Source organism: Ursus americanus, chromosome 12 (genome assembly GCF_024610735.1).
Source record: "Ursus americanus isolate L20-20 chromosome 12, mUrsAme1.1.p, whole genome shotgun sequence".
NCBI lineage: Eukaryota > Metazoa > Chordata > Mammalia > Carnivora > Ursidae > Ursus > Ursus americanus.
Window position 1 is genome coordinate 61512365 of NC_142138.1, and position 26149 is coordinate 61538513.

Below are 26149 nucleotides of genomic sequence, written 5' to 3' on the forward strand. Positions count from 1 at the left end.
CGGCCTGTCTCCGCCCAGCAGCGCGCGCTTTGAGTGCCGGCCTCAGCTCCGGCTCCCGCGCGCGGGTAGGAGTGGCGCTCAACCGAGCGTCTTCCGCGGTTTAAGATTCGCCCCAGGACTCCCGAGAGCAAGGCCACTTCCTTTTTTCTGCCCACGCTAGGAACTTATTCCTCTACTGGCCTGGCTTCCCGCTGGGGTCTCTGGCCGCGTTGTTACCCCAGCGTGACTTGTCCTCGGAGCGCGGTCGCGGGAGCCTCGCTTGGGCGCTCTGTGCCCATGAAGATCTCGCTGGTGACTGTCCAGCCCCGCCACCATGAACGGGGCCCTGATCCCCCATACGCCCATCGCTGTGGACTTTTGGAGCCTGCGCCGGGCTGGTTCCGCACGGCTTTTCTTCTTGTCCCACATGCACTCGGACCACACCGTGGGTTTGTCTAGCACCTGGGCCCGGCCCCTCTACTGCTCCCCAATCACTGCTTACCTCGTTCATCGTCACCTACAGGTACGGGGGGGGGGGCTGGAGTCCTCCGAGAGCTGGGTCGAGGATTTGGGTGGGATTTCCGATCTGTCACAGCCTCGGAGGACTGATTTTTACAAATGGAGAGTTGTTCCAACCCAGAAGTGTGTCTTTAGCCCAGAATGGGAGTGTGGCTCTTGACTGGCCGACTTGGGATGTTTCAGCTATAAGTTGGGGAGATCTTTCAGTCCAGCCAAGGAAACTGTACCTACCTTTTCATATAAACTAAGCCAGTGTTTCCCTAGTCTCCCAAGAAGCCATCTAATGTTCTGGGTGACTCTACACACTCTCCCGCGCTCCCCACCCCACCCTCCCACCCCCATCTAGTAAATCTAGCTTAGCTGGTCCAGGTCCTGGAAATCTTGTCGGAATTTTTTTTAACGAATGCTCCCAAAGGATTATTATGATAGGAGTGTTTGAATCGCTTGGCTAGACTGTTTTTTGGACTCTTAATTTAAATTGTACAAAGATTGGAGGATGAAGGGACGATTTGAGGGGACTCTCCATTACCCTTTCTGCGCCAGGGTGACTTAGGATGTCGTCTACTTTCCCTGATTCCCGTAAAGGGTTAGTTCCTGATCCAGGGCAGTATTAAGGAGGAGATTCTGTGTTCACTAGAATGACCAACTTTTTCCTCAGGTACCTAAGGAGTGGATCCGGGCCTTGGAGGTTGGTGAGAGCCATGTCCTGCCTCTAGATGAAATTGGGCGAGAGACCATGACTGTAACCCTCATGGATGCCAATCACTGCCCTGGCTCTGTCATGTTTCTCTTTGAAGGATACTTTGGAACCATCCTCTACACAGGTGGGCCTTCCAAGGGGTCGCTCCCACCTTCCCAGCCTAGATACTGCTTTTCTTGACCCGCCTTAACTCAGAAGTCTGGAGGCCTCCCAGTTTCATCCCATATGAGCACAGGGACCCTTTCTCAACTGATTTCCCACTCTTTAAGGTTTCAAACCTTATAAAGAATAATAAAAGGAGAAGCAAAATGGAGACCTTTCCAAAAAGAAGCTATACAATGTTAGTGCCAGACTTCCTGTTAGTTTTTCCACAGGCTGGTAAGCAAATGTCCATCAGCTTTTGGAAGCCGGGAGAGGCTTGTGTTTTATACTTTTGTCTCTGACTCTCTGCCCCCCTATATGTTCTTCTAGGTGACTTTCGGTATACACCATCCATGTTAAAGGAGCCAGCCCTGAAACTGGGGAAACAGATCCATACCTTATACCTAGACAACACCAACTGCAACCCAGCCTGGGTTCTTCCTTCCCGACAAGAAGCTGCCCGCCAGATCGTTGAGCTTATTCGAAAGCACCCACAACATAACATAAAAATTGGTAAGTGGTTTCCTTTCCTTTTTCTTTTACCCACAGCTAGTGAATCTTGGGTTTTTTGGGGGGGTTCTCATATTGTTCAGGTCTTTGTAGATCCCCCCCTTCCCCCTGAAACCTTATTTAAAATTGTAATCTTCCTGGGCTCCTGGGTGGCTCAGTCGTTTAAGCCTCTGACTCTTGGTTTTGGCTCAGGTCGTGATCCCAGGGTTGTGAGATCAAGCCCTGCCTAGGGCTCCGTGCTAAGCTCCCAGTCTGCTTAAGATTCTCTCTCTCCCTCTGCCCCTCCCAGCTGTCCAGCAACCCCCACACCCTGTGCTCTTTCTCTAAATAACTCTTAAAAAAAATTGCAATCTTCCCACCATCTCTACTCTGACATTCTCAACTCCTGATCCCCTATACCAACTCAACTTTTTCATTCTTTAATAGCAATCATCACCTTCCAGTATACTCTATCCATGTTTTAATATGCTGTTGCTTATTATTTGTCCATTCTCCACGTCTCCTGCCACACACACACACACACACACACTTACACACACACACACACTCCTTGAGAGCATGGATAGAGTTAAGAAGGAGTCTTGCTTGTGGAACAGAGGCTCAGCAGCAGCCATCGTGACAGGCATACAGTGGGTGAGGAGGCTGTAAAGGTAGGAGGGGCTGAAGTGCTTTCCTGTAACTTGAACTTGATCCTAAATGTAATTCTTAAATATAACTTGATCCATATGGTTACATTTGGACAAAAAGCTGTTAAAGTTTTTTAAATAGGAGGGGGCCAATATTGCACTCATCATCTTATAATGAATAAAATCTGTGTATTCCAGAATTTACATATTGTTGTATTTGGTTTTTGTCTGTCTATCCCTGCTAGAATATAAGTTCCACAGTGGCAGGGCTCTTTGTTTTATTTGTGGATATAGCCCAGATGCTTAGATTAATGCCTAAGGAGGCACTCAATAAATATTTGTTATCTGAGTGAATGAAATTTTTTTAAAGATTTTATTTATTTATTTGTCAGAGAGAGAGAGCATGCACAAGCAGGGGGAGCATCAGGCAGAGGGAGAAGCAGGCTCCCCGCTAAGTAAGGAGCCTGACGCGGGCTCGATCCCAGGACCCAGGGATCATGACCTGAACCAAATGCAGATGCTTAACCAACTGAGCCACCCAGGCATCCCTGAGTGAATGAAATTGATCAGAATGCAGATATTCAAGTGAATGCTGTGCTTAAAGTCAGAACATTGAGAAACCAACTGTATGTTTGTTCTAGTGATTCTACAATAGTATAAAACATTTTGCGGCCTTTTTTTTTTTTTTTTTTGGTAGTTTATTGAGAGCAAGTGTGCAAGCACACACGTAGGGGAAGGGGCAGAGGAGAGAGAGCTTCTCAAGCAGACTTATGCTGAGCGTGGAGCCCAATGTGGGCTCAAGCTCAAAACCCTGAGGTCATGACCTGAGCCGATGCTTAGGGGCGCCTGGGTGGCACAGCGGTTAAGCGTCTGCCTTCGGCTCAGGGCGTGATCCCGGAGTTCTGGGATTGAGCCCCACATCAGGCTCCTCCGCTATGAGCCTGCTTCTTCCTCTCCCACTCCCCCTGCTTGTGTTCCCTCTCTCGCTGGCTGTCTCTCTCTCTGTCGAATAAATAAATAAAATCTTTAAAAAAAAAAAAAAGAGTTGGATGCTTAACCAACTGAGCCACCCAGGTGCCCTCATTTTGGGGCCTTGTAACTGGTACTTCTGCTTTCGGCATCTCCTCATCCAGGTGATCCAGTAACACTCCTGCCATTGTTTTCTTCTAAAGCCCTCCTCTGATCATATTATTCCTGTGGTTACAATTAGCCATTTTCCTGCTGCACACTCTTTAATGGCTCCCCTTCACTTAACGAATTAAGTTCAAACTCCTTAGCTGTATATACAGGCCCTGTATTATACGACCCTTACCTCTCCTGTGTCATTTCTTACCAGTTCCTTCTTTGCACTTTGGTAACACCGAACCATCCCCTTCCCTTGCCCAGGTAAACTTAGACCCATCCTTTATGACAACGCAGTTGCCATTTTCAGGGAAGTTTCCCTAACTCTGTCAAGCGGTAGGTACTTTTCTGTGTCCTCATAATACTGTGTGCATGCCTCTGACATTGCTTCTGGGTCCCCACGTAGATTACACTCCTTGAGGACTGAGGCTTGTGCTTATTTTCACAGTGTCTCGCCCCTGATAGATGTTTTCCTTTGTTGAACCAAACAAGTGGGTGGATTTGGTGTTAAGCCCTTCCCCATCCTCTGTGTATTTCAGCTCAAATGCCACCTCCTCCCTGAAACACTCCCCAATTGCCCCATTTGTGTATTTTTGCCAAACATTTGGTTGATGTATTAGGATTCCCCGGTATCTCCTCCTCTTTCATCTCTTGTTTTCCCCATTCTCTTGAACATGATTCAGGACTCTATAGCCTGGGAAAAGAGTCACTGCTGGAGCAGCTGGCCCTGGAGTTTCAGACCTGGGTGGTATTGAGCCCTCGGCGCCTGGAGTTGGTGCAGCTGCTGGGCCTGGCGGATGTGTTCACCCTGGAGGAGAAGGCCGGCCGCATCCATGCGGTGGACCATATGGAGATCTGCCATTCTGCCATGCTACACTGGAACCAGACCCACCCTACCATCGCTATCCTTCCCACGAGCCGGAAGATCCACCGCTCCCACCCCGACATCCACATCATCCCTTACTCTGACCATTCCTCCTACTCGGAGCTTCGGACCTTCGTTGCAGCACTAAAGCCATGCCAGGTGGTGCCCATTGTCAGTCGGCAGCCCTGTAGGGACTACTTTCAGGACAGCCTGAGCCCCAGGCTCTCTGTGCCCCTGATCCCCGACTCTGTGCAGCAATATATGAATTCCTCCTCAAGGAAACCGAGCTTTCTCTGGCTATTGTTAGAAAGGAGGCTAAAAAGGCCGAGAACCCGGGGTGTTGTGTTTGACTCCTCTCAGGAAACTGCTGATCAATCTCAAGCTGACAGGGACTCAAAGAAGGCCAAGAATGAGAACCTTGCTGGGGACCTTGAGAAGCAGGCTTCCCACCATCCTTTGCAGAACAAGAAACAGTTGTTCCCGGACTTCTGCAGCAAAGAATGGGATGGGGCAGCCCCTAGCTCTGAGTCCCAGAAGATGATGACTGTACGGACTGCCCCCTTGAGTTTTTCAGTGCACGTACGGTCTACAGATGAGAAATTTCTTTCTCTAGAAACTGGGGAGGAAATTGGTGTAGGGCCCCACTTGGTACCCAGGGGAGACCACAATGGCTCAGCAGCCACAGGGAACCAGAGCGCCTGCCTGGGCCAGGATTCTCCCCTGTCTCACCACAGCAAGGCTGCCCCTCTCCAGGCTCCTGAGTTCAGGGGCCTGGCACTAAAATACCTTCTGACTCCAGTGAACTTTTTCCAGGCACAGTTCTCTTCTAGGGGCTTTGACCGGCAAGTGGAAAAATACCATAAACTGTGGCTGAAGTACAGAGAGGAGAATGCAGAAGGGTACCTTGGTTGATCGGCACTGCAGTTTTAAAGACTGACCAGTGGCTGGTGAGGAAGTTTGTTTGGGGCCTTACTTTTCTATCTTCCCAGGATCCCTATGGGCTCTCCCTGGAGCAATACTTCTCAAAATGTGTTCATTGGAATCCCGTCAGTGTTATGGTTGACGATGTTTCATAAACACTTTCCATTAAGCCCCCTGCACGGTATACGTGAGCACATTAAAGGTTCCGAGAAGTCTTGCAGTAATTTAATCTGCTTAACTTGAACTCAGTATTTCTCCAACTCTTTTGAACATGCAGTCCTCTTATGTGGGTGCAGAAAGAGATGTAGTCTGAATCCGAAGGACCAGATTATTCCCATTGTTCTTTCGTGGGCCATGTGCCATTCCCCATGTCCCCTTCTCCCTCTTCCCAGATAAAAGAACCTAGGTAGTTATGTTGTTGTTGTTGTTGTTGTTGTTGTTGCTGTTTTAGTCCGGAACTGCATTGCTGGAGGATAAAGTGATCCAGGCAGCACGTTCCAATCCTGAATGTCACTGACTTGCCATGACCCCATCAAAGAGACTTCCTCTCTTTGCCTCTGGGAGGGAACAGGAAGCAATGAAGAACCCTGGAACAGTGGAGAGAAACTCCCCCCTCCACGAGAGTTTGCAATTAGTGTCACTGGAGACATCTCTGGAACAGAGCCAGCTGGGGGATTGGGCACCTCTCACCAAGGCCATACCTGGAACCCAGCTGAGCATTAGACTTAGGGGTACAATGGCCTCCCGGCTGCCTGGAGGCCCTGACTGTTTGGCTGAAATAAAATTATAAAAGATCAGATGTGCTGCCAGATAGTCCTGATTGTTCACATAGCTGGGATATTTGCTGTTCTCCCCACCCCCCTCCCCCTTGGGTTGAGTAGGGAACCGGAGCACACAGCCTGTTTGTTTTAGTATCCAGGGCAGAGACGAAGGAGCCAGCTGGTGGAAGGGGTGGGGGTGTGCGGCTCTGCCCTGTCCTTCTGCTCACAGCCTGACGACATGCCAGGCCAATAAGCAGGACAGCAGATACCACAGGCTCTGAGAGAGGGCATAGCGAGTGGAGCCGGGCACAGGGGTAAAAACTGCTTCAGAACAGAGCCTTGCACTAAAGAAGGTGGTTTCTTGCCCAGGAGAAAGAGGTTTCTGCTTTCAGAAGAAGATAGTGTTTAGAAAGTAAGGCCTTGCTCTTCAGCAAGCTGTGCACAGCTCTGTTCTGTCCGTGCCCTTCACTGTAAGCCTCCTGTGGGCCCACTAGGAGCCGCAGCAGGTGGGGCATGTGGGGCAGCAGGAAACATGGGTTTGTCCTGGGCTCGAATCCAGGGCACCCTGGGCAGAGAGCTCCCACGCCTAGATAGTGGAGTCTCCGTTCCTCATCTGTAAAACAGGGACTGTGAGACCTACCTTTCCTGGTGGTTCTGGAGGTTAGATAATTGGTAAAAATTCTTAGCTCAGTGTCTACCCCATGACCGGTATTTCAAATATTGGTTCTCTTAGCCTCTGGTTCTCTAAAGAGATTATTCTGTATATAAAATATGAAATTTTGGAAGTCACATAAAAATATAAAGAAGAAAAAATCAATTATAATCCCTCCATGTACATCAGTTGTTTCCTTCTAGTCCTTTGTTGTATGTATAAATGTATTAAGTATATAATTTTTTTTCAAAATTAGGGCAATACTGTATATAGTTTCAGTCCTGCATTTTACTTAATATCTTAAACATTTCTTTGTACCATTAAATATTATTTGAAATGTAATTATGAATAATTGTATAATACCTTATATAGGCAATACCATTTCCATATTCAACATTTTATGTGCCCTTTTTTCACAATTATTCATATTACAGTGAACATCTTTATGCATCTATCATGGCACTCTTGTTTATTTCCTTAGAGTAAATTACTGGAAGTGGGATTACAATTTTAAGTTCTTTCTTGGGGGGCGGGTGGGGGCTGAGGGAGAGAGATCCTACGCCCAGCGTGGGGCCTGATCTCACGACCCTGAGATCGTGACCCGAACCAAAACCGAGTCGGACGCTTAACTGACTGAGCCACCCAGGAACCCCTACAATTTTAACGTCTTTTTTTTTTTTTAAGTTTTTATTTATTTATTTGTCAGAGAGAGAGACAGCCAGCGAGAGAGGGAACACGAGCAAGGGGAGTGGGAGAAGAAGAAGCAGGCTCCCAGCAAAGCAGGGAGCCTGATGCGGGGCTCGATCCCAGGACTCTGGGATCACGCCCTGAGCCGAAGGCAGATGCTTAACGACTGAGCCACCCAGGCGCCCCTACAATTTTAAGTTCTTAATGTAAATTGTGCCCAGTTGCCCTCCAGAAAGGCTTCCTTACCATCCTTTCTGCAGAAGAGGATAGGATTAGAATACCTTGAAGATTCATCAAGTTCAAATGATGTTGTTAGACTGGAACATGTGAACATATGGCAAATCATCTTGTGTGTTAATAAATATTTACTAGGGCTGTGTGGGCAAAGGCTTAGCCTGAGCTCCTCCAGGAGCCTCTAGCTGTCTCACTTCTCTGCTATCCAAAGGTGGCTGGGAGAGATAAGGTAGTCTTCCTACAAGGGCCCCCAGATTGGCGTTATCTTCTAGTGACAAGGGAATGTGTCTACACTTGGCCTGTGCTGTGTCACACGCATTCCTTGAAATGAGATCTATGTGAATTCAGATGGGGGAGTGGAAGCAAATGGCTTTGAGGAATTTAGTTGTTGATGACAAGTTTGTGTTTGTGTTTTAATAATGGGAAAATTTTCCAAAGTAAATTTGTCTGGCTTATAATAGAGACTGGCAGTTACCCTATTTGATATCTCAATAGTCTCGCGTAAAAGTGCTGCACTGCATATAAGTAGCCAGTTTATTTTAAGATTTTATTTATTTACTTACTTGAGAGAGAGAGCGTGTGTGTGTGTGTGTGTGTGTGTGTGTGTGTGAAGGAAGAGGCAGAGTGAGAGGGAGAGAGAATCCCAGGCAGACTCCCCGGCAAATGTGAAACCTGACATGGAGCTTGATCCCACGACCCGATTATGACCTGAGCCAAAACGAAGAGTCAGATGCTTAACCAACTGAGCCATCTAGGTACCCCTTAATTTATTTTATTTTATGATGATGATGTTAGTCACCATACAGTACATCCTTAGTTTTTGATGTAGTGTTCCATCATTCACTGTTTGCGTATAATACCCAGTGCTCCATGCAATACGTGCCCTCCTTAATACCCATCACTGGCCTATCCCAATCCCCCACCCCCCTCCCCTCTGAAGCCCTCAGTTTGTTTCCCAGAGTCCGTAGTCTCTCATGGTTCATTCCCCCTTCTGTTCACCACCCCCTTCATTCTTCCCTTCCTTCTCCTACTGATCTCCCTGCTATTCCTTATGTTCCATAAATGAGTGAAACCATATGATAATTGTCTTTCTCTGCTTGACTTATTTCACTTAGCATAATCTCCTCCAGTCCCATCCATGTTGCTGCAAATGTTGGGTAATCATTTTTATTGATGGCTGAGTAATATTCCACTGTACATATGGACCACATCTTCTTTTTCCATTCGTCTGTTGAAGGGCATCTCAGCTCCTTCCACAGTTTGGCTATTGTGGACATTGCTGCTATAAACATTGGGGTGCATATGGCCCTTCTCTTCACTACGTCTGTATCTTTGGGGTAAATACCCAGTAGTGCAATTGCTGGGTCATAGGGTAGCTCTATTTTTAACTTTTTAAGGGACCTCCACACTGTTTTCCAAAGTGGCTGTACCAACTTGCATTCCCACCAACAGAGTAAGAGGGATCCCCTTTCTCCACATCCTCTCCAACATTTGTTGTTTCTTGCCTTGTCAATTTTTGCCATTCTAACTGGCGCAAGGTGGTGTAATCTAAGGATGACGCATAAATCTAAGGAGATCTTACAATTAGGCTTGAGGATACCAGGAGAAAGGAAGTTCCCTAGAGATCAATTAGTTGTTTCATGATCCGTGGGAAAACATGTACTCTTCCACAAGGAGACAGACTGGCTTAAATCCCTTTAGAGAAAAAAAATCTTCCTGGCTGGCTTCGAGGGGCCATCTCTCGTCCTGACCCAGACTGCCCTTTGTGGTAGGAAATAAGAGATTTTAAGAAAAGAAAAGAGATTTGGACTTGGGTTCTCCATGTCAAGGCCACTCCCAGGGAGACCTTCCCTCTGCCTTCTTGGAGTGGTTCTTAAGCAAGAGAAATCCCACCTGGGAGGCCACGTTTACATATTGTTGATGCTACCACAGGAGTAGCTGACAATTTGTTATCTGCCTCCCACCCTTCTCCCTCCCTAATCACTACCACAATAAGCTGTTTTGTCTTGGGTTCATGGTGCTTCCCACTTCCTCCTCCACAGAACACCCCACCACATCAATACAGAAGAATTCTGCTTGCCATTGTAATCTTCTAAATCTACAACTCCTGTGGGGACTCTCAGAATGGTTAGGCTTGTCTTTATTTTGACCACAGTGCTTTCATTTAGCTGTACCCTTCCACCTTGACTATCTCATTCCTAGGTAATGTCCTCTTCTTTGAACACATCCTTAACCCACCAGATCACACAATGCTCCCAGAATCTCGGGCTTGGTTCCTTTCCTGGACAGATGGTTCACTGAATCATCTTTCAATCACACAAAACTTCTGGCAAGCCTCCGGTGAGTTTTTCCCTTATATCACTCACATATTAAAAAACACAATTATATTATGGCTATTTTACCGATCCTGAGTCTTCCCATCAATTTTCAATAATTTGGGGGAATGGAGGATGAGAAGTTTGTCCTCTGTGCTATAATCCCACTCTTAATGTGTTCACTGTAAAGTGTGCTTTTGTGGAACCAAGACCATTGGGTCCAGCTCACTCACCCTACTAACCGGGCTCCATAGAAACAAAGCATCCAGGTGGGACTAGACTCCCGTGCAGAGGGAGTCAGGGATATAAGGTTTGGAGAAAACCTGCTAAAATGTTCTGAGCACCCAATTCCTAAACTGGGGAGGGGAGGGAAGGAATCCCCCACCAACCAACAATTCTCTGATACCAGTTGGGTGTCCTATAATTCAACTTGATTCTGACCCTCTCTACCTGGAGATAGCCTCCACTCCCACAGGTGAAGGGCTCAATCCTACGAGACTGCTCTCTTCCCCCTCAGACACCAGTCACAAGTCCAGGTTGCCACCTGTGCTTCTGACCACTGGCCATAGATTGGAGCTCCCCACGACTTCTCCTTGGGTTTGGTTCGTTTGCTGGAGCAGCCCACAGAACTCAGAAAAACACCTTGCCTACCAGATCACTGGTTTGTTATAAAAGGATATAACTCAGATGGAAGAAATACTTAGGGTAAGGTATGGGGACAGGGCAAGGAGCTTCCGTGCTCTCTGAGCACGCCACTCTCCCCAAATTTCCACGTGTTCACTCCAAAACCCCGTCTTCCCTCTAGATGACTTCGACATTCCAGCCTCTCAGGTTCTTTGACCTCCTTGCTTCCAAAGACCTTATTTCTGTCTTTCTCACCACTCCGTCGTTACCAGAAATTTTACTACAGCTGAAATCTCAATTTTAAATCTTCTCCCAGCTTATTTACTCAAGTACCACCATTGCCGATGTAAGCCCTCTCTGAGCTTCACTTCCCACCTTGACCCCACTGCATCCCATGATCCATCAATATAATACAACTCCCTTGCTCGCTCTCAGACACACTCGCCTTGAAAACCCCAATTCTGAATAAATTCTACTATCTGTCTGCTCTTTGCTTGCACTGGAGCAGCTAGATGCTGTTGGAGAAACCCCTAACCAGGCTGACTGGTCTCATTTTAAATTCAGGACCTCATACAACAAAATGGCCTTCCATTCTGCTAAGCAATCCTATTATGTTTCTTTAGTGGGCTTGGTTTCCAATTTTCCCTTTCCTTTGGCTTTCCCTCCCCCCACCCCACTCCCATCTGTCAGTAAATCCTGTTGACTCTACCTTGAAACGTATCCCAAATCTTATTTCTTTTCTCCATCTTCACCTCCACCACCTTTGTCCGAGCAGCCTTCGTGTCATGTCTGAGTTACTGCAAGAGCCTTTTAAATGTTCTCCCTGCTTCCAGCATTGCCCTCTCCCCTGCAGACACCGTCTGGTATCCACAGCAGGCCTGATATAATCATACTGTGTTGCTTCTTTGCTCAAATCCTCCAGGGTCTTTCCAGCTCACTCGGAATAAAACCCAAAGTTCTCACCGTGGTCTTCCTGGCCCACGTGCTCTGCCACGTTCTCTCCTATTACTTCCCACCCTTCACTTAACACTCTCCAAGCCTGCTGACCTCCTTGCAGCGCCAGGCAAGCACACCCCTCACTTTGTTCCCTCTCCTTACGAGGCCTTCCTTTCAGACACCCACATGGTTTCCTTACTTCCTTCAAGGTTTTGCTCAGCAAGACTACTCTTGGTCATCTTATTTAAAATTGCAACCACCTGGCCGGCCACTCCCTCTCACCCGTCCTTACTTTCTCTCCATAGAGCCCTTACACCTTCTAACATACTCTAACACTTACTTACTGAGGTTGGTGTGTACCTCACTGTACTAGAATGTAAACTCCAGGACTTCCCCCCCGCCCCCGGTTTCTTTTATTCAGTGTTGTATCCATAACGTCTCGAACACATGGCGGGTTCCTCATAATAAACATTGGTGGAATGACTAAATGAATGAATCTAGAGAAATGGATGGATTGTTCATCCTTTAGGCAATCCTCCCTCAATAAATGCTGTTTCTCTCAAACAGGAAATAAAGCAAGTTCTTAGCCCTCAAGGAGCTAAGAGCTATTGAAAGCTTACCTTGGCATAGACTTTCTATATATTACCTCTAAATCTTGCAACTCTCCTATGAGAAAACTAGTATCCACAATTTATTCATTCATTTGCTCATTTAACAAAATTTACTGAGTGCCTACTATGTGCCAGGCATGTGTTCTAGATTGGGGATACAAAATAGTGACCAGAAAATGTCCTGCCCTCATGGCATTTACACTCTAAGGAAGAGAGACAGGCGGTATACATAAAGATCAGACAGTGATAAATGCTAAGAAGAAAATAAAACTGGCTTATGTGTGTAGGGAGTAGTTCAGAAACAGGTCAAGGGAGGTGTGTCAGGGGATTACCACTTAAGATGAGATTCGAGTGACGAGAAGGAACCAGTCAGGTGAAGACCTGGTAGCATCACTGTAAAGACCATGTGATGGGAATGAGTTTTGGGTCCAAGGAACATTGAGAAGAGCATGTGTTAGAGTGGGAGAAGATGAGCTCAGAGAGGGAGGCAGAAGTGGGGTCAGAAGTGACTTAAGGGTTAAAGTAAGCAGTTTGGGCTTTAGTCTAGGTATAATAGGAAGCTACTGGAGTGCCTTAAAGTGTGTGTGGGGGGTGTGTGCGATATGATTTGATATATATTTTGAAAGCAACAGATGGAGAACGGGGCAAGAATGAAAGCAGGCATACCAGTTAGGAAGGGTCTTGCAACTGTGAGAGATACTGGTGAGCTGAACCTGGGGTTTCTGGAAGAAAGGGGACTAGCATTGTGTCTGGATATAAATCTATTAGAGAAAACTATTCAGTACAAGCAGCTACAGAAATAAAAGACATGCCTTTTCCTCCACCAAAGCTTTCACATGGGGGAAAAAAAAGTATATCCACAAACATATACATACTGATATTTGGGGGGGAGGGAATAAGAAAAGAAAGGAAGGAAATAATGAGTTTTAAAAGTAACTGGAATATTTTATGAATTAACCCTATTTCCTATAATAGACATAATTTACAACTATGTACTTAAGAGAAAGAAACATGTTTGACTTGCTTTGGAGTCAACACAAGCCTTGGGGTTAAAGGTTATATTTTCTGAGAGACTAGGGCTCTTCAGAAAAAAAAATTATTTAAATTATTTACATTATTATAAAGTTTTAACCATAAAATTGTATTGGGAATAATATCAGCCCTGATCTTTGAATATCTGCATCTACGAGGAGAGACCTAAAGATATAGTAGAGAACAGAGTATAGTCAAATTCAGTGGGAACTGAAACTTTTTGTTTAATTCACCAAGTTATAATATGCCACATCCTTACAGAGAAGCACCAGAATGAACAGGTAATTTTTCGTTCATCAGAGTGCATCCTCTCTCTCGGTAAGGCTCCTAGTCAATATATACATAAGTAAAACCCACACTCCCTTTTAATCAAGATAGGACTGAAAAATCCATATTTATTGTTAGTCTCTACCTCACTTCTTACTGTCTGTGAAATCAGAAAGTTTTGGGGCGCCTGGGTGGCTCAGTCGTTAAGCGTCTGACTTTGGCTCAGGGCATGATCCCAGAGTCCTGGGATCGAGCCCCACATCAGGCTCCTCCGCTATGAGCCTGCTTCTTCCTCTCCCACTCCCCCTGCTTATGTTCCCTCTCTCGCTGGCTGTCTCTGTCTTTGTCAAATAAATAAATAAAATCTTAAAAAAAAAAGTCTGTATCAGTGGAGATTGAATAGTAGTGGATTCAGGATATTTTTTGGAAGTAACATTGAAGAGTTTTTCTGATGGACGGAATAAGGGAGGTAAGAAGAAGGTATTATCACCTCCATTTTAAGAATGAGGAAGGTGTGGGGTGCCTAAGGGGCATAATCAGTCAAGGGTCCCGCTCTAGATTTCTAGATTTCAGCTCAGGTCATGATCTCAGGGTTTTGGGATCAAGCTCTGTGCTTAGCAGGGAGTCTGCTTGTCCCTCTCCCTCTGCCCCTCTGCCACTCCCCACCTCAAATAAAGAAAGAAAGAAAATCTTTTTTTAAAAATAAGAAGTATGAGGAAGGTGAAGTTCATAAGCATGCCTACTATCACCCTAGTTACTAGAAGACTCAGGATTCCTAATGATGTCAAGACTCCAAAGCTCATGTTTTACTTCTGTACCGGACATTCTGGGAGCACTGAGACTGGTCAGGAAGAAGCCTATTTCACCTCCGAGAATTTACCCTCTAGGGTTTTGATAGGGCCCCTCCTACCCACCTCCAAAGGAGAGAGCCACTTGCTAACCCCTTGATGTCAGCTAACAGATTGTATAAAAGTGAGTTTCCAAAAGTAATGATAAAAACATTAAGTTAAATTCACAGCCAAAGGTGAAGATTGTTGAGATTTCCAAAACTCTATTCTATAGTTAACTGAATTCTGATACTTAGAGCACCATGAATAAACACTCAGTAATTTACTCAGCCAAATAGTTATAGGTACCGACCACATATCAGGAATTGTGTTAGGCAAGGGATACTTCATTAGGGCCTTTTTGATTTCTGAGTCTGCAGGAAGTGCAAAATGACTTAGCACAAATAATAGTCAATGATTAAATTTCGAGTTCCTGTCTTGATTCATAGCCCTCTCCCTTGTGGGTCTCTGTGTCCCTTCCCAGAGCATTTGTTTTGGCTTTGGCCTTTGCTTAGAATTAAGAATAGGGAAAGACATATGGAAGGCAGGTGCTAAAATCTTCTGTAACAGTTGGTCGAAGGTGAGAAGCTACAGAATGCTGGAGGCACGATGATGAAACATGACGATGACCCAGGGAAAGGGAGAGGAAAGCACTATCCCATGGTTTTGCTGAATAAAGAGTTGGTATATGGAGAAAGTGAGAGTAAGATGGTCATGTGTAGATAAGGGAGGAAACAAAATGATTAGGGGGAAGGAGGGTCTGAGGAGGAATAAACGCAGTTGTAAGAGTATTTAAGGCATTGCTCTTCTCCCAGAAGGCTCTGGGTTGACTCTTGAAAATTAGGAAAATTAGGGATCAAGTCTCTTGCCCATTATCTCTAAATCCTGCAAGCCTCTCTTCCCTCCCCTTTTTTTGAAGTGAAATTCACATAACACACAATTAACAATTTTATTTTATTTTATTTTTTTAAAAGATTTTATTTATTCATTCGACAGAGATAGAGACAGCCAGCGAGAGAAGGAACACAAGCAGGGGGAGTGGGAGAGGAAGAAGCAGGCTCACAGCAGAAGAGCCTGATGTGGGGCTCGATCCCATAAGATCCCATAACGCCGGGATCACGCCCTGAGCTGAAGGCAGACGCTTAACCGCTGTGCCACCCAGGCGCCCCTACAATTAACCATTTTAAAGTGTACAATTCAGTGGTATTTCGTGCATTCATAATGTTAACTAGTTGTATTTGACTCTTTCTCTTTAATCCCACAGCCATGGCTTCTTTCCAAACTCCCCTTCCACCCGAAGCCATCATTTCTGCTGGGACCTAGTCCCCAAAATGTCCTATTTTGATACAAAAAGAAATCAAGACCAGAAAGACTTACACCTGAGAATAGAGAAGTAGTTCCTATTTGCAATCCCACTGTTCAGCCCAGCAACCATTCCCACTTTAGTGGGAAGATGCTGGGGAAGATGAGAAGTGTGGGAGCCATGAGGGGACCAACACTTCTTACCAAACAGAAGAGGGACTCACTCACCTGATTATCCTAACACAGGTGGGTGCTTTACTTCTCTGCTCTGTACACCACACTCACCTCTGTCTGGTTTTAGTTTCTAACCCCATGGCTCTCTGGTGGCCTAGTGCAGACTGATAACTCCTTCCCAAGGAGTACTTGTACTGAAGAGCTCGTGTCCATTGTATATGGTAATATAATGGCGTATTTATTCTGGTCACATTTTGCATGAAGAAGGTAAAGATAGTTACTAAAAACAAATGATATCTCATTGATGGCCTGGCTGAAATAGTGCTGTCTTCTTTAAGTCCCTGTTCAGTCAATAGTGACACTTCTAGATGCTTCTGCAGCAATCTCCAGACAGTTAACTCCTATTTTCCTGAGCACTTGTAATGCCACTTTGAGGACCAGTCTTGGACTTGTTATAATTGTTCCTAATTTATTTCCTTAATTAGATCGTGAAGCCCCTGAGAACACAGAATGTGCTTTAGTCATCTTTTTATTCTGTCTAACTGAATGCCTGGTACTTATTATATAGTCAATAAATCCTGGAAGAAAATGTTTTTAAAAAGGTCCTATATAGTCCCCATCCCACATGCTGGATTTGTCCTCCATGAAACCAGTTCAGGGGCCAGGACAACTTTTCCTGGCTTATTCCTGTGGGAAGTGGTAAAGAGAGCAGTCAAAATGATTCAGTTCAAGATTTCCGAGATGCAGCGGAAGTGGATGGGAGGAACTCAAGCAGCTTCCTTGGATATTAGGAACTGAATATGGGGATTGACCAGAGCAGATTCTATCACCCAGTTGGATCAAACCATCCTTCCCAGTTTGTCAGTCACCACTCATACTAGGAAAAATCCTTTGTAGGAATCACATTGCTTCTGCCCCCACCATGCCACTGAAACTGCTCTTACCAAGATCAACAGGGACTTTCTCATGGCAAATTCACTGGCCACTCTTCCATCCTTATTCTCCTTTACTTCTCAGAGCATTTGGGTACCACCAATTAGCTCCTTTTTCTAGAAAATCTCTCCTATTTCTCTCCTGTGTCACTTAAGAATGATTTTTGGCAGCAAAGAACAGAAAACTTGTCTAACAGTATTCCTGAAACATACAGACATTTATTTACTTAAAAAGTCCAGAAGCAGTGGGCAGTCCCAGGTTCATTCGGAAGCTTACCCCTGTCATCAAGGACCCATTCTTTCTATCCGTCTCCTTTGCTGTCCTCAGTATGTTGACTGTCTTCATCTTTCTTTGCTGTCACATTTATGGTCACAGGATGGCTATGGCAGCTCCAAGCCTGGTGTCTTCATTCCTTTGTCTCAGCAAAAAGAGAGGCAAGAACAAGAGTTTCTTCTGTGAAGGTCCTGTCTTTTTTATAGAAAAAGAAAAATTTTCCTAGGAGCCTCCCATTAGACTTCCTTTCCTATTTCATTGACCAGAACTGAGTCTATACCCCCTCTTAGACTCGTCATTGGTGACGAGAAATGGAATTACCAGGATCGGTTTGGACCACTGTGATTTATCTCCTGATTTGGTGAGAGGAAGTTAACCTTCTTTGAAATCAAAGGATCTATCTTCTATTTGAACAAAACTGGGATTCCGTTAATATGGAAGAAGTAACACAGGGGAATGGCTTTTGAACAAGTATGGCGGAGACTGGCCTAATTTTTACTAAGTCGTGTCTCTCTTCCCCTTGGGCACACAGATAGATTATATCATCTTCTAATCACTGTAGCAGTATCCATGTTCCTGAGTTCCCACCAATGTCATATGTGCAGAACAGATGTATGTGTTTGCTACCTGCAGGCCTGGCCTATAAAAACTTCCCACACAAATAATCTGCATTTTTTCTCTTCCCTGTGTTTTTTTCTGGCCAGATACAAAGCATCCCATGCTGCAAAGAATGGTAAACGTGCAAGAATCAAGATGAGTCCAGAACACCTGACATTCAGACATACTAAAGAAGACACAGGAGTTGAAAAGGCACCCATTGACTGAGTCTGGAAAATTTTAGCACCCAAATAATTAAAGACTGTAAGGAATTATAAACTATTGAAAAACAGTAATCCGTGAGTCTATATCATCAATAGATAACTAATTAATTAGTAAGAGGTAAGGAAGGATTGGCACAAGGAAGAACCATCAATAGACACTAAATCTAAGGCAACATGTTTCATGAAGAGCAGGTATTTGGAGGGTCTAAGATGTCTCCCCACAGACTGCTTATTACAAGGAAAATAAATAGTAAATACACTGCAGGGGAATCAGACACCTCAACAAGGTGACCACAATTATTATCACCCAATGAGGGACAGAGACATCATCTGACTTTGGGTTTGATATCCTGAGGACACAATATCACTTATGGAGTGTTCTGGCCAGGAACGGATAACCGGGATCTAATAATGAATAAATATGAGACAAACATAAACAAATTGGAAATGAGGAACATTCCCTTGTCCAAACCAAGGGGGCGGGGTGTACTCTTCAAAAATATCCAAGACAAAGAAAAGCTAAGGAACCGATGCAGATGAAAGGAGACTAAAGAGACATGCAATATATGACCCTAAACTGGATCCTCTATTCGAAGGGGAAAAAGAATGACGTTATTGGATTAATTGATAAAATTTGGATATGGATGGTAGATTGAGGTATCATATCAATATTAAGTCTCCTGGAATTGATAACTGTATACATTGTGAATGTAAAAGAATGCATGTATTCCTAGTAGTAAGGGATAATGGGGCATGATGTATGCAATTTACTTTCAAATGGGCAGAAAAAAATGTGTGTGTACGTGTGTTATCTATTTGAGATTGCAAGTGTTAGAGCAAAAGGGGCAAAACAGTAATTAACAAATCTACGTAAAGGATATACGGGTGCTCTTTTTATTATCAACTTTTCTGCATGCTTGGAATTATTTCCAAGTAAATAGTTTTCTGGAATCCAGATCTAAAAAATCATTGAGGATTCCCTCTTGTTTCAAAGGCTTTTGCCATATTCTGTCTCCTATCCTCTCCTTCAGACCTGTATCTCATTGGTTTTCCCAGTTTTACAACTGTTGGCTTCTATTTGAATTCTCTTCTTCCTAGCCCCATGGATTTACTACTTGTTGGGATAGTTTGACGAGTGTTTTGATTCAACTTCTCTCGTGACACAGCCTTTTGGTCAGCTTCTCCGAGTTGGCCTAAAGCACTGCAGCTCCCAAACAAGTGGCTTCGTGCCTGCCAACACGGCATCTAGGCTCCAGGCCCCAGGGGAATATCATACCCTAGGTGAGATTCAACGCATCCAACTGGCAACAGCTCCATCTCCCTCTCCAGCCACACTGATTTTGTCTAGGAGGAAATAGTTCTCCTATCTGCCCCCTTCTCTCCAGGGTCTCTGCTTGACCAAACCCTCATCATGGCTCTGTAATTAGGCTCTCTTTCTCTAGTCTTTACACATTCCCGTCAGCCGTCCTCCTCACTGCCACTGGCTCTCTCTTTAAAGCACGGATTCCTTCATATTGCCTGTTTGGTTAAACTTCCCAGAGTTCTTCATTGCCTTTAAAATCTGATTCAACCTACCTTACTAATTCTGTATCTTGCTACTTCTCTGCTGAAGTGTCAGCTCTTTCAGAGCATGGACCATGCTTTTTCTTTTTTGTATCTTTAATCTTTCTAATATAGTGCCTGGCACACAGAAGATACTCAGTAGATATTTGCTGAATGGACAAATGAACCCCAGCTACATTAACCTTTGACACTTCTTTGACCATGCCCTAGTTAAATATCTTCCTTTCTGAAGTCTTCTCTGGCTCTGTCATCCAAGTCTTGTATATGTTGCTGTGCTTTTTTTTTTTTTTTCCCTCACTAGACTGTAAGCTGAGGGAAAAGACCAGGTCTTATTCATTTTGCATCTCACCCAGTATCTAGGAGAGTGCCTGGAGTAGAGGCAGCATATAGTTTGTTGGGTGGATGAATGAATATTAGAGAGGGGGAAATAGTAGATTTTTTTTTTTTAAAGATTTTATTTATTTATTCGACAGAGAGAGAGACAGCCAGCGAGAGAGGGAACACAAGCAGGGGGAGTGGAAGAGGAAGAAGCAGGCTCATAGCGGAAGAGCCTGACGTGGGGCTCGATCCCAGAACTCCGGGATCACGCCCTGAGCCGAAGGCAGACGCTTAACCGCTGTGCCACCCAGGCGCCCCGGAAATAGTAGATTTTGATCAGGTCTCCATGTAGTGAGGCAGACTGAAGAAATGACCTAAGAACCATGAAAATAGATCAACAAGTACAGAAAAGGTACAAGGAAGTAAATAGACAGATGATGATGTAGAATTAAATAATTAGAATAAAATGGGAGTCAATCAGGAAAGGCTCCCTCAAGCTGGATTTTGAGATATGTTTGAAAAATGAAAGGGACATAACTTGAGGTAATAGGAGCCTAGAAGCATGTCATGGAGTTTGGTTGAACCCAGGCATGGAAAGTAATTAGTGTGTTTGAAGCCTGCTTTTTGGGCAGGATCTGTTCTACTCCAGAGCTCAAGTTCTGCATTTTTCCTGGCTCCTCCCCAAGTGGGCATGCTCACCCACTCTCTATATTTTGATGTTTCCCAGGTCAGCCCAACGTAGGACTTTATGTTCTCAGTTCCTGTGAAAATAAGCAAACAAAACTGCCCTGTGGGATTGAACACTTGCTAACCTTGGTCCTCTAGGGAAATAAACTTCCCTTTTCCCAATAAAATAGAACTGCTCCCAGGGCTGTTAAGCCAGAAAAGAAACCCTAAAGTACTAATGTAGTATTACTGCTTCTTCACATAAGTATTAGCATATCTTTATTTTATTTTTTGTGAGGAGATGGGGATCCAAAGAGGTCAAGAATGTATACTGAGATCTGAGAAATAGAGTTTAATAGCAAAATCTTGACTTAGCCATATCCGTCTCCCTCCTCAAAGAGCATAGGCAAACACCCATGACACTGGACAGTCACCTTTGTAGGACTCAGATCATCGCTTCCTCCAGCACTTGCGGGATAGAAAAAATAGATTATACTCTAAAGATGGTCCCCACTTTAGGAATAAGAACATTTTACACAGCAGGAGGTACATCTGAAGTCCTACGGAAAGAATCTCTTGACTCTGGGAGATGGCAATAGTCTTTCTTTTAGGATAACCTAGTTTTTACAGTGTCCTTTTTTTCTGAATGCCGTGCCCAACGCACAGTTTCCTGAATACCCAGTCTTACTATCTCCTGGTAGAGGCAAGAACATTATGGTAGCATTCGCTCACTGCATATTTCGAGGGGCTGGGTCCAGAGCACAGGTGTTCTTCTCACCTCTTAATGCAAACACAGTTTTCCTATGGCGGGCAGCGGGAGAGTCTCCTAAGTGGCTCTTGATGTACGTGGAGGCTTCCAGATCCCGTACACGGATGCCACTATGCTAGAACGTCTCTAGATGGCAACTAAACGTTAAAGCCTAAACTAAGGTAATTCCTCACCAGCAGGGGGGCTTCCCGGGTAGGCGCTGCCTCCCCGCGCGCTGCCCAATCTCTGGGGGTGTCACACTACACTGTGATGATGTCACACTGGCTGGGATGACATTTTACAGCTGGACCCCCTACCGCCACCAAGCACCTTTAAATTACCGCGGAGTCTGTCCCGCGGAGGGGGCGGGAAATCCGGCCCCCGCACTCGATCCACGCTGGCTCCCCACGGAGGCCCCCCTACTCCCACTCCCATCTGTGCTATGTGGTCGTCCTAATCTGCCCGCTCTTCGACACTTCCGCCTCAGTAGGTGTCATGGCGCGGGGCTGCTGAATGGTTCCCGCGGGGCGGAGCCGCCGGATGGGGGGCGGCCGCTCGGCGCTCGGCTCGTCGGGTCTGGCGACAACGGCGGCTGCGGAGCGAGGGGCCCGGTGGTGGCCCCGGACGGCAGCGGGAGGCCGAGGCGGGAGCGCGCGGGGCTGAAGCGGCGGCGGCGGCGGCCAGGGGCCGGGCGGCGGAGCGGGCGGGAGGCTGAGGGGGGTCCCCCCGCGGGACGGGCGCGGGGACGGCTCCGGGGGGCGGGGGCCGGGGCCCGGGCCGGCTCGCGCGGGGGGTATGATGACCCGGCGACGGGGCCCCGGATCTCGTCTCCTCCGCCGCCTCCTCACGGCAGCCCCAGCTCGCGGCTGAGAACCAGACCCACCGGCGGTGAGTTGGACCGGGCGGGAAGGGGCCTCGGCGGGGAGCGAGCTCCCATCCGCTTCCCGAGGCGGGGCCGGGCGGGCCGCGGGCTCTCCGGGGCGCCCGGCCTGCGGGGGGCGCCTCGCTGGGCGCGCCCCCACCCGGGACCCGGCGCCCAGTCCTGCGGCCCGGCCGCTCGCGGCCCCGGAGGAGCCTGCGTTCCCGGGAAAGCGGGGAGGCTCCGGGCTTGTTTTCGGGGCAACTCCCCCTGCCTCCTGCCACTTCTTTTCGGGGCGTGTTGTTGTCCTCAGATGACAGGGGGCCGCCTTGCGCCTCCTCACCCGGCCGGTTTTTTCCCCGGCCGTCGTGGCAGGTTCCCAGCGTGTGGCTTGTGCGTGTGTATTTCACAGCTCTGCTTATCACCATGGTTTTGGGTTATTTGTGCTCTTTGCGACCAGGAAGCGGTGTCTGGAAAGGACGGCGGTGGTGGGGTGGGTGTGGAAGCTTTTCTGTCCTCTCCGCTTCTGTTCTTTAATCGTTAGGTTTGTAATTTGTAATGATGGTGGAGACTACGTGGGACCAGCCCACCTAATGTGTGTCTGTGCAAGGCGGATTTAGAGGTCTGGCTCAGAGGGAAACTTTTGCTGTCTGTCGCCACTTTCCCAAAGCTTTCGTTTAAAGAAAAAAGAGAGAGAGAGAAAAGGTGAGGAAACAACCAAAAACTCTTGGGTAAGGCCCTCACTGTTAACAGGTCTGTGGGAAAGAGGCTCCTTTTGTGTTTAGCAACCAAGACTTGGGGCTCGGTCTCCAGGAGCGCTGGTCTAACCTCCAGTTTGTTGTGGTGACAAACCGTGAGCATTGGCCTTGTGTTTATGCTGGGCGCGTTTTCTTTCCTGTTTAGGTGGGGGAAGGGAGGAGGGGCTCGAGAAAGGGGAAAAAACAATCCTAAGCCCCAGTCTGTCTTTCCTCCACTTAAAGCACTCACTTAGTGCTTTAGATAGACTCGTTTTGAGGCAGCCCTAGATGCTTTTTCTTAGTGACACTTTGGGAATTTTCAGTAATTGCATCAAAATATTCATTTCAACTGTAGACCCTTCTGCTCAGTCTATCCTTTATCTTATTTGTTCCCTAGTAACTGATGAAAACAGCAGCCTGGCTTCCTGCTCTTGATGAAGTGGGGTTAAATTAAGTGGCTGATGCCCTCAGCAAAACCTACAATTTTGCTCTTGTTTGTGTAAAGCTATTTTTGATTCCTGGTCTGTAGTGTGTGTGTTTTAAAGATTGTAGGGAATTCACATCATTACAAGCTTTTACTTATATAGGTCTGAAGCTTTCTGTAAAACGTTTAAAAACCTAACAAGTCCTATTACCTAATAGTTGTTATTCAGCTGGTGATTTTGGATCTTTACATGTATTTACCTCAGAGTTCTGTGTTACAGTACTGGTATGATGAGGTATATCATTGACTTTAAGATACTGTTCCTCGCTGGGAGGATATTTTAGTAAAGTAACTTGTGGTTGGAACTGGAGGCAGCCAAGCCAATAAAGCATTTGTTGAGTAAAATTGTGAGTGAGATCTTGTAAATATGTGTACTGGCTCTAGTTGGTAAGTAGGACTTTTGCTGGTGATACTCATAAATAGTTTATACTATTTTTGGATATTGTAGTTTTATGGATTGTAGAGTAAGTTGATTGGTAACTTGAGATTTAAAACCAAACCAGAACTCCCTCCTAAAAGAAAAAAAGATAATCTCAAAAGTCACAATTCTCTGGAAAATAGAATTTCTTCATTCTGTGGTTTTGTTTTCTTAAGCACAGCTCGGTCAGTGGTTGTGTTGGGAGAAATCAGTGAGCCAAACCTGCCTTGTAAACTTCTTACACTTGGAACTTGCACAACTTGTTGTTAGTTATATATTGTAACTGGTCCTTTTGTAATTTGAAGTAATTTTGCAAACATGAACTTCCTGATCTGCCCTTTTTTTTCATTTTCACGACTGTATAAAGCAATCCATATTTTTTAAAGCTTTTTTTTTCAAGTTACAGTTATTGATTTCTCCCCAGTTTCTTCCCTTACGTTTTGTGCCATTCTGGACGCAAGCCATCAAAATCATTTTTCCTTCAAGTACCACTTCACCAATCACTGATTTGCTTTTTGGTTCCTTTTTTGTTTCTAATTTCCCAGCTCCCTAAATGACTTACGTATTTTTGTAGAGCATAATTTGGCTCTGTAAAAAAACTTGACATCCTGTTTTTATATTTTTCTGTTTCTTTTCTTTCTTTTTCTTGTGTGTGTGTGTGTGTGTGTGTGTGTGTGTGTGTGTGTGTGTTTTACATCACCTAAGCAACATCCTAAACTGTTTGAAGATAGGGAAACTTCTGTATATTTCTTTTGGATTCTTTTAGGCACCTGGTAACAGTGCTTTCCCAGAGTGCTTAACGAAAAAGGATCAGAAGATCTGAATTCTTTGCCAGCATTGCTACTCATTAGCCCTATGTAAAACTTGTGTACGTTTCTTGGGTCTCCTTTTTCTCATCTTGAAATTAGGGGGTTTTGGAAAGAGTCTCATAAGGTCCATTTTAGTGGTAAGAATCCCTGTACTTTTTTGCCAGTGTCTTCTGCTTCAGTCAAGTACATCTCCTTACTTGAAACAGGTTTTCATTTTTCCACATTCCCTGGCCTACTGGCAAAAGTTATCTCATTCATCTGAAAGAAGTTATTCCACCTTCCATCTGCCAAAGTGTTGTTGCTTTATTTAAGTCCTGTTTTCCTTAGGCCTTTGCTGACTGATCTAAACAGGGTCATCTCAATGTTTATGTTCCATATTAATGTATGCTTTGTTAATCTGACATTTTCCTTATGCTTGAAACTCCTCAAGATATGGCTTTCTTCATTCTAAACTTTATAGTCCTTGTAAACTGTTGGGTGCACATACCAAGATCATACCTTTTCACCAAACACAAAAAATGCCTGCTTTTTCCTGTTGCTATAGATTCACCATGCCAAATAAATAACAGAGTGATTGAAATTTAGGAAAAGATATCCTGCCTGGAAGGAAAGCACCCATCGGATAGTTTACCAAAATATTACAAAATATTGATTATATGGCTGTAAATTACATAGAATTGTAGAGTTACTCTTTCATCAGCTAACACCACGTATTCCACACCCTCTCTTTGCATACTGGTTGGGCAATTGGCTTGTTGGTTCCTTATGAAGGAAAGTGTTACAGGAAAGGGGTGGAGAACTTCCATTTGAATGGTGTCCTTAGAGTTTCACGCTTATTGTTTCCTTCTGTATCACTACATTTAGAAAACTAATTTAGGTATTCTCTTGTAGGCAAGAGACTATAATTTCTATTTCACTTGAATATTTCTCTAATTCAGTCAGTATGACACCTGAGATCCCCTTATGTTCACATATGGAGAAGTAATGATCTCTTTCTAGTCATTCATTCTAACAAACATTAGACACATACCATAGATGCTGGGGATACCAAAAAAAAAAAAAAAAGACACCTACACTGATATTGAGAATTGCCCTCACAGAACTTGTAGTTTAGAAGAGAAGTCAACTTTTAAATAGTCATACTTAGAATAACATTTAGGGTGGCCTCATGAGTTAATGTGTGATCTGGCTCTTGTCTGCCTCTTTGGGCCCTGCTTCTATTATTTTCTCTCCTATTCTATTCCATCTATACTGGTCTTTTCTTCAAATAGGCCAAGAATGTGCCTTGGCACTCAACTGTTCTCTTTCACTGGAATGGCTCCTTCTTGTCAGTTAGATCTTAGCTTAAGTGCACCACCTTACAAGGCCTTCCGACCACCAAATCTAGAGTATCTCTGTCACATCATTGTGTTTTGTTTTCATCATAGCGTTATCACTAGCTCCTGTTTTCTTGGGCGGTGGGGGGGGGGGGGTGTTCTTCCCAGAAGAAAGTAAATTCCAGGAGACAAGGGATCTTGTCCATGTGGAATACCACTGTTAATGCCTAGTTTCTAGAACAGTGCTGGGCAGACAGACTAGGTACTCGATATATGTTTGTTAAATGAGTAGATGACGTAAGTAAGTACAAGTGTGTAAGTATGAAGAAGTGGTAGAGGGTGCTGTGGGAGCCTTTACCAGGAAACCTAAGCTAGTACGACGGATTCCAGCAAGGCTTT

The 26149-nt window shown here is 45.2% G+C and overlaps 2 protein-coding genes across 9 annotated transcripts in view; both read left to right on the forward strand.

Moving 5' to 3' along the window:
* Nucleotides 1-53: 53 nt before the first annotated feature.
* On the forward strand, nt 54-17851 carry DCLRE1B (DNA cross-link repair 1B). 3 transcript variants are annotated; one of them, XM_087866192.1, is made up of 5 exons: nt 54-502; nt 1157-1322; nt 1670-1852; nt 4281-5409; nt 17716-17851. In XM_087866192.1, the coding sequence occupies exons 1-4, from the start codon at nt 314-316 to the stop codon at nt 5372-5374; spliced, it is 1632 nt and encodes a 543-aa protein (XP_087722318.1). In that variant the 5' UTR covers nt 54-313; the 3' UTR covers nt 5375-5409; nt 17716-17851. The 3 variants fall into 3 exon arrangements, with proteins under 3 accessions (XP_087722318.1, XP_045657424.2, XP_045657423.2); XM_045801468.2 differs by lacking the exon at nt 17716-17851 and adding an exon at nt 5835-7295; XM_045801467.2 differs by lacking the exon at nt 17716-17851 and having other exon boundaries at nt 4281-7294.
* Nucleotides 17852-21394: 3543 nt separating this feature from the next.
* HIPK1 (homeodomain interacting protein kinase 1) overlaps nt 21395-26149 on the forward strand; it is a 49350-nt gene continuing 44595 nt past the window's right edge. Inside the window, exons 1-2 of one of the 6 annotated variants that reach the window (XM_087866190.1) lie at nt 21735-22015; nt 22531-22691. Coding sequence is in view for 3 of the 6 variants with exons in the window: in XM_087866189.1 (XP_087722315.1) it covers nt 21418-21613 (196 nt within the window). In the remaining 3 variants the exon portion in view is untranslated. Of the gene's footprint in view, nt 21614-21734; nt 22016-22530; nt 22692-22762; nt 22840-26149 lie in introns of those variants that run through there. The other 5 variants (XM_087866189.1, XM_087866188.1, XM_045801456.2 and 2 more) reach the window with 5 other exon arrangements.

Excerpts from the sequence above, each read along its gene's own strand:
- DCLRE1B (XM_087866192.1), top strand. The coding sequence starts at position 314 with ATGAACGGGGCCCTGATCCCCCATACGCCCATCGCTGTGGACTTTTGG. Across the intron at positions 1,323-1,669 it reads TGGAACCATCCTCTACACAG|GTGACTTTCGGTATACACCA; the intron begins GTGGGCCTTCCA and ends ATGTTCTTCTAG. Across the intron at positions 1,853-4,280 it reads ACAACATAACATAAAAATTG|GACTCTATAGCCTGGGAAAA; the intron begins GTAAGTGGTTTC and ends AACATGATTCAG.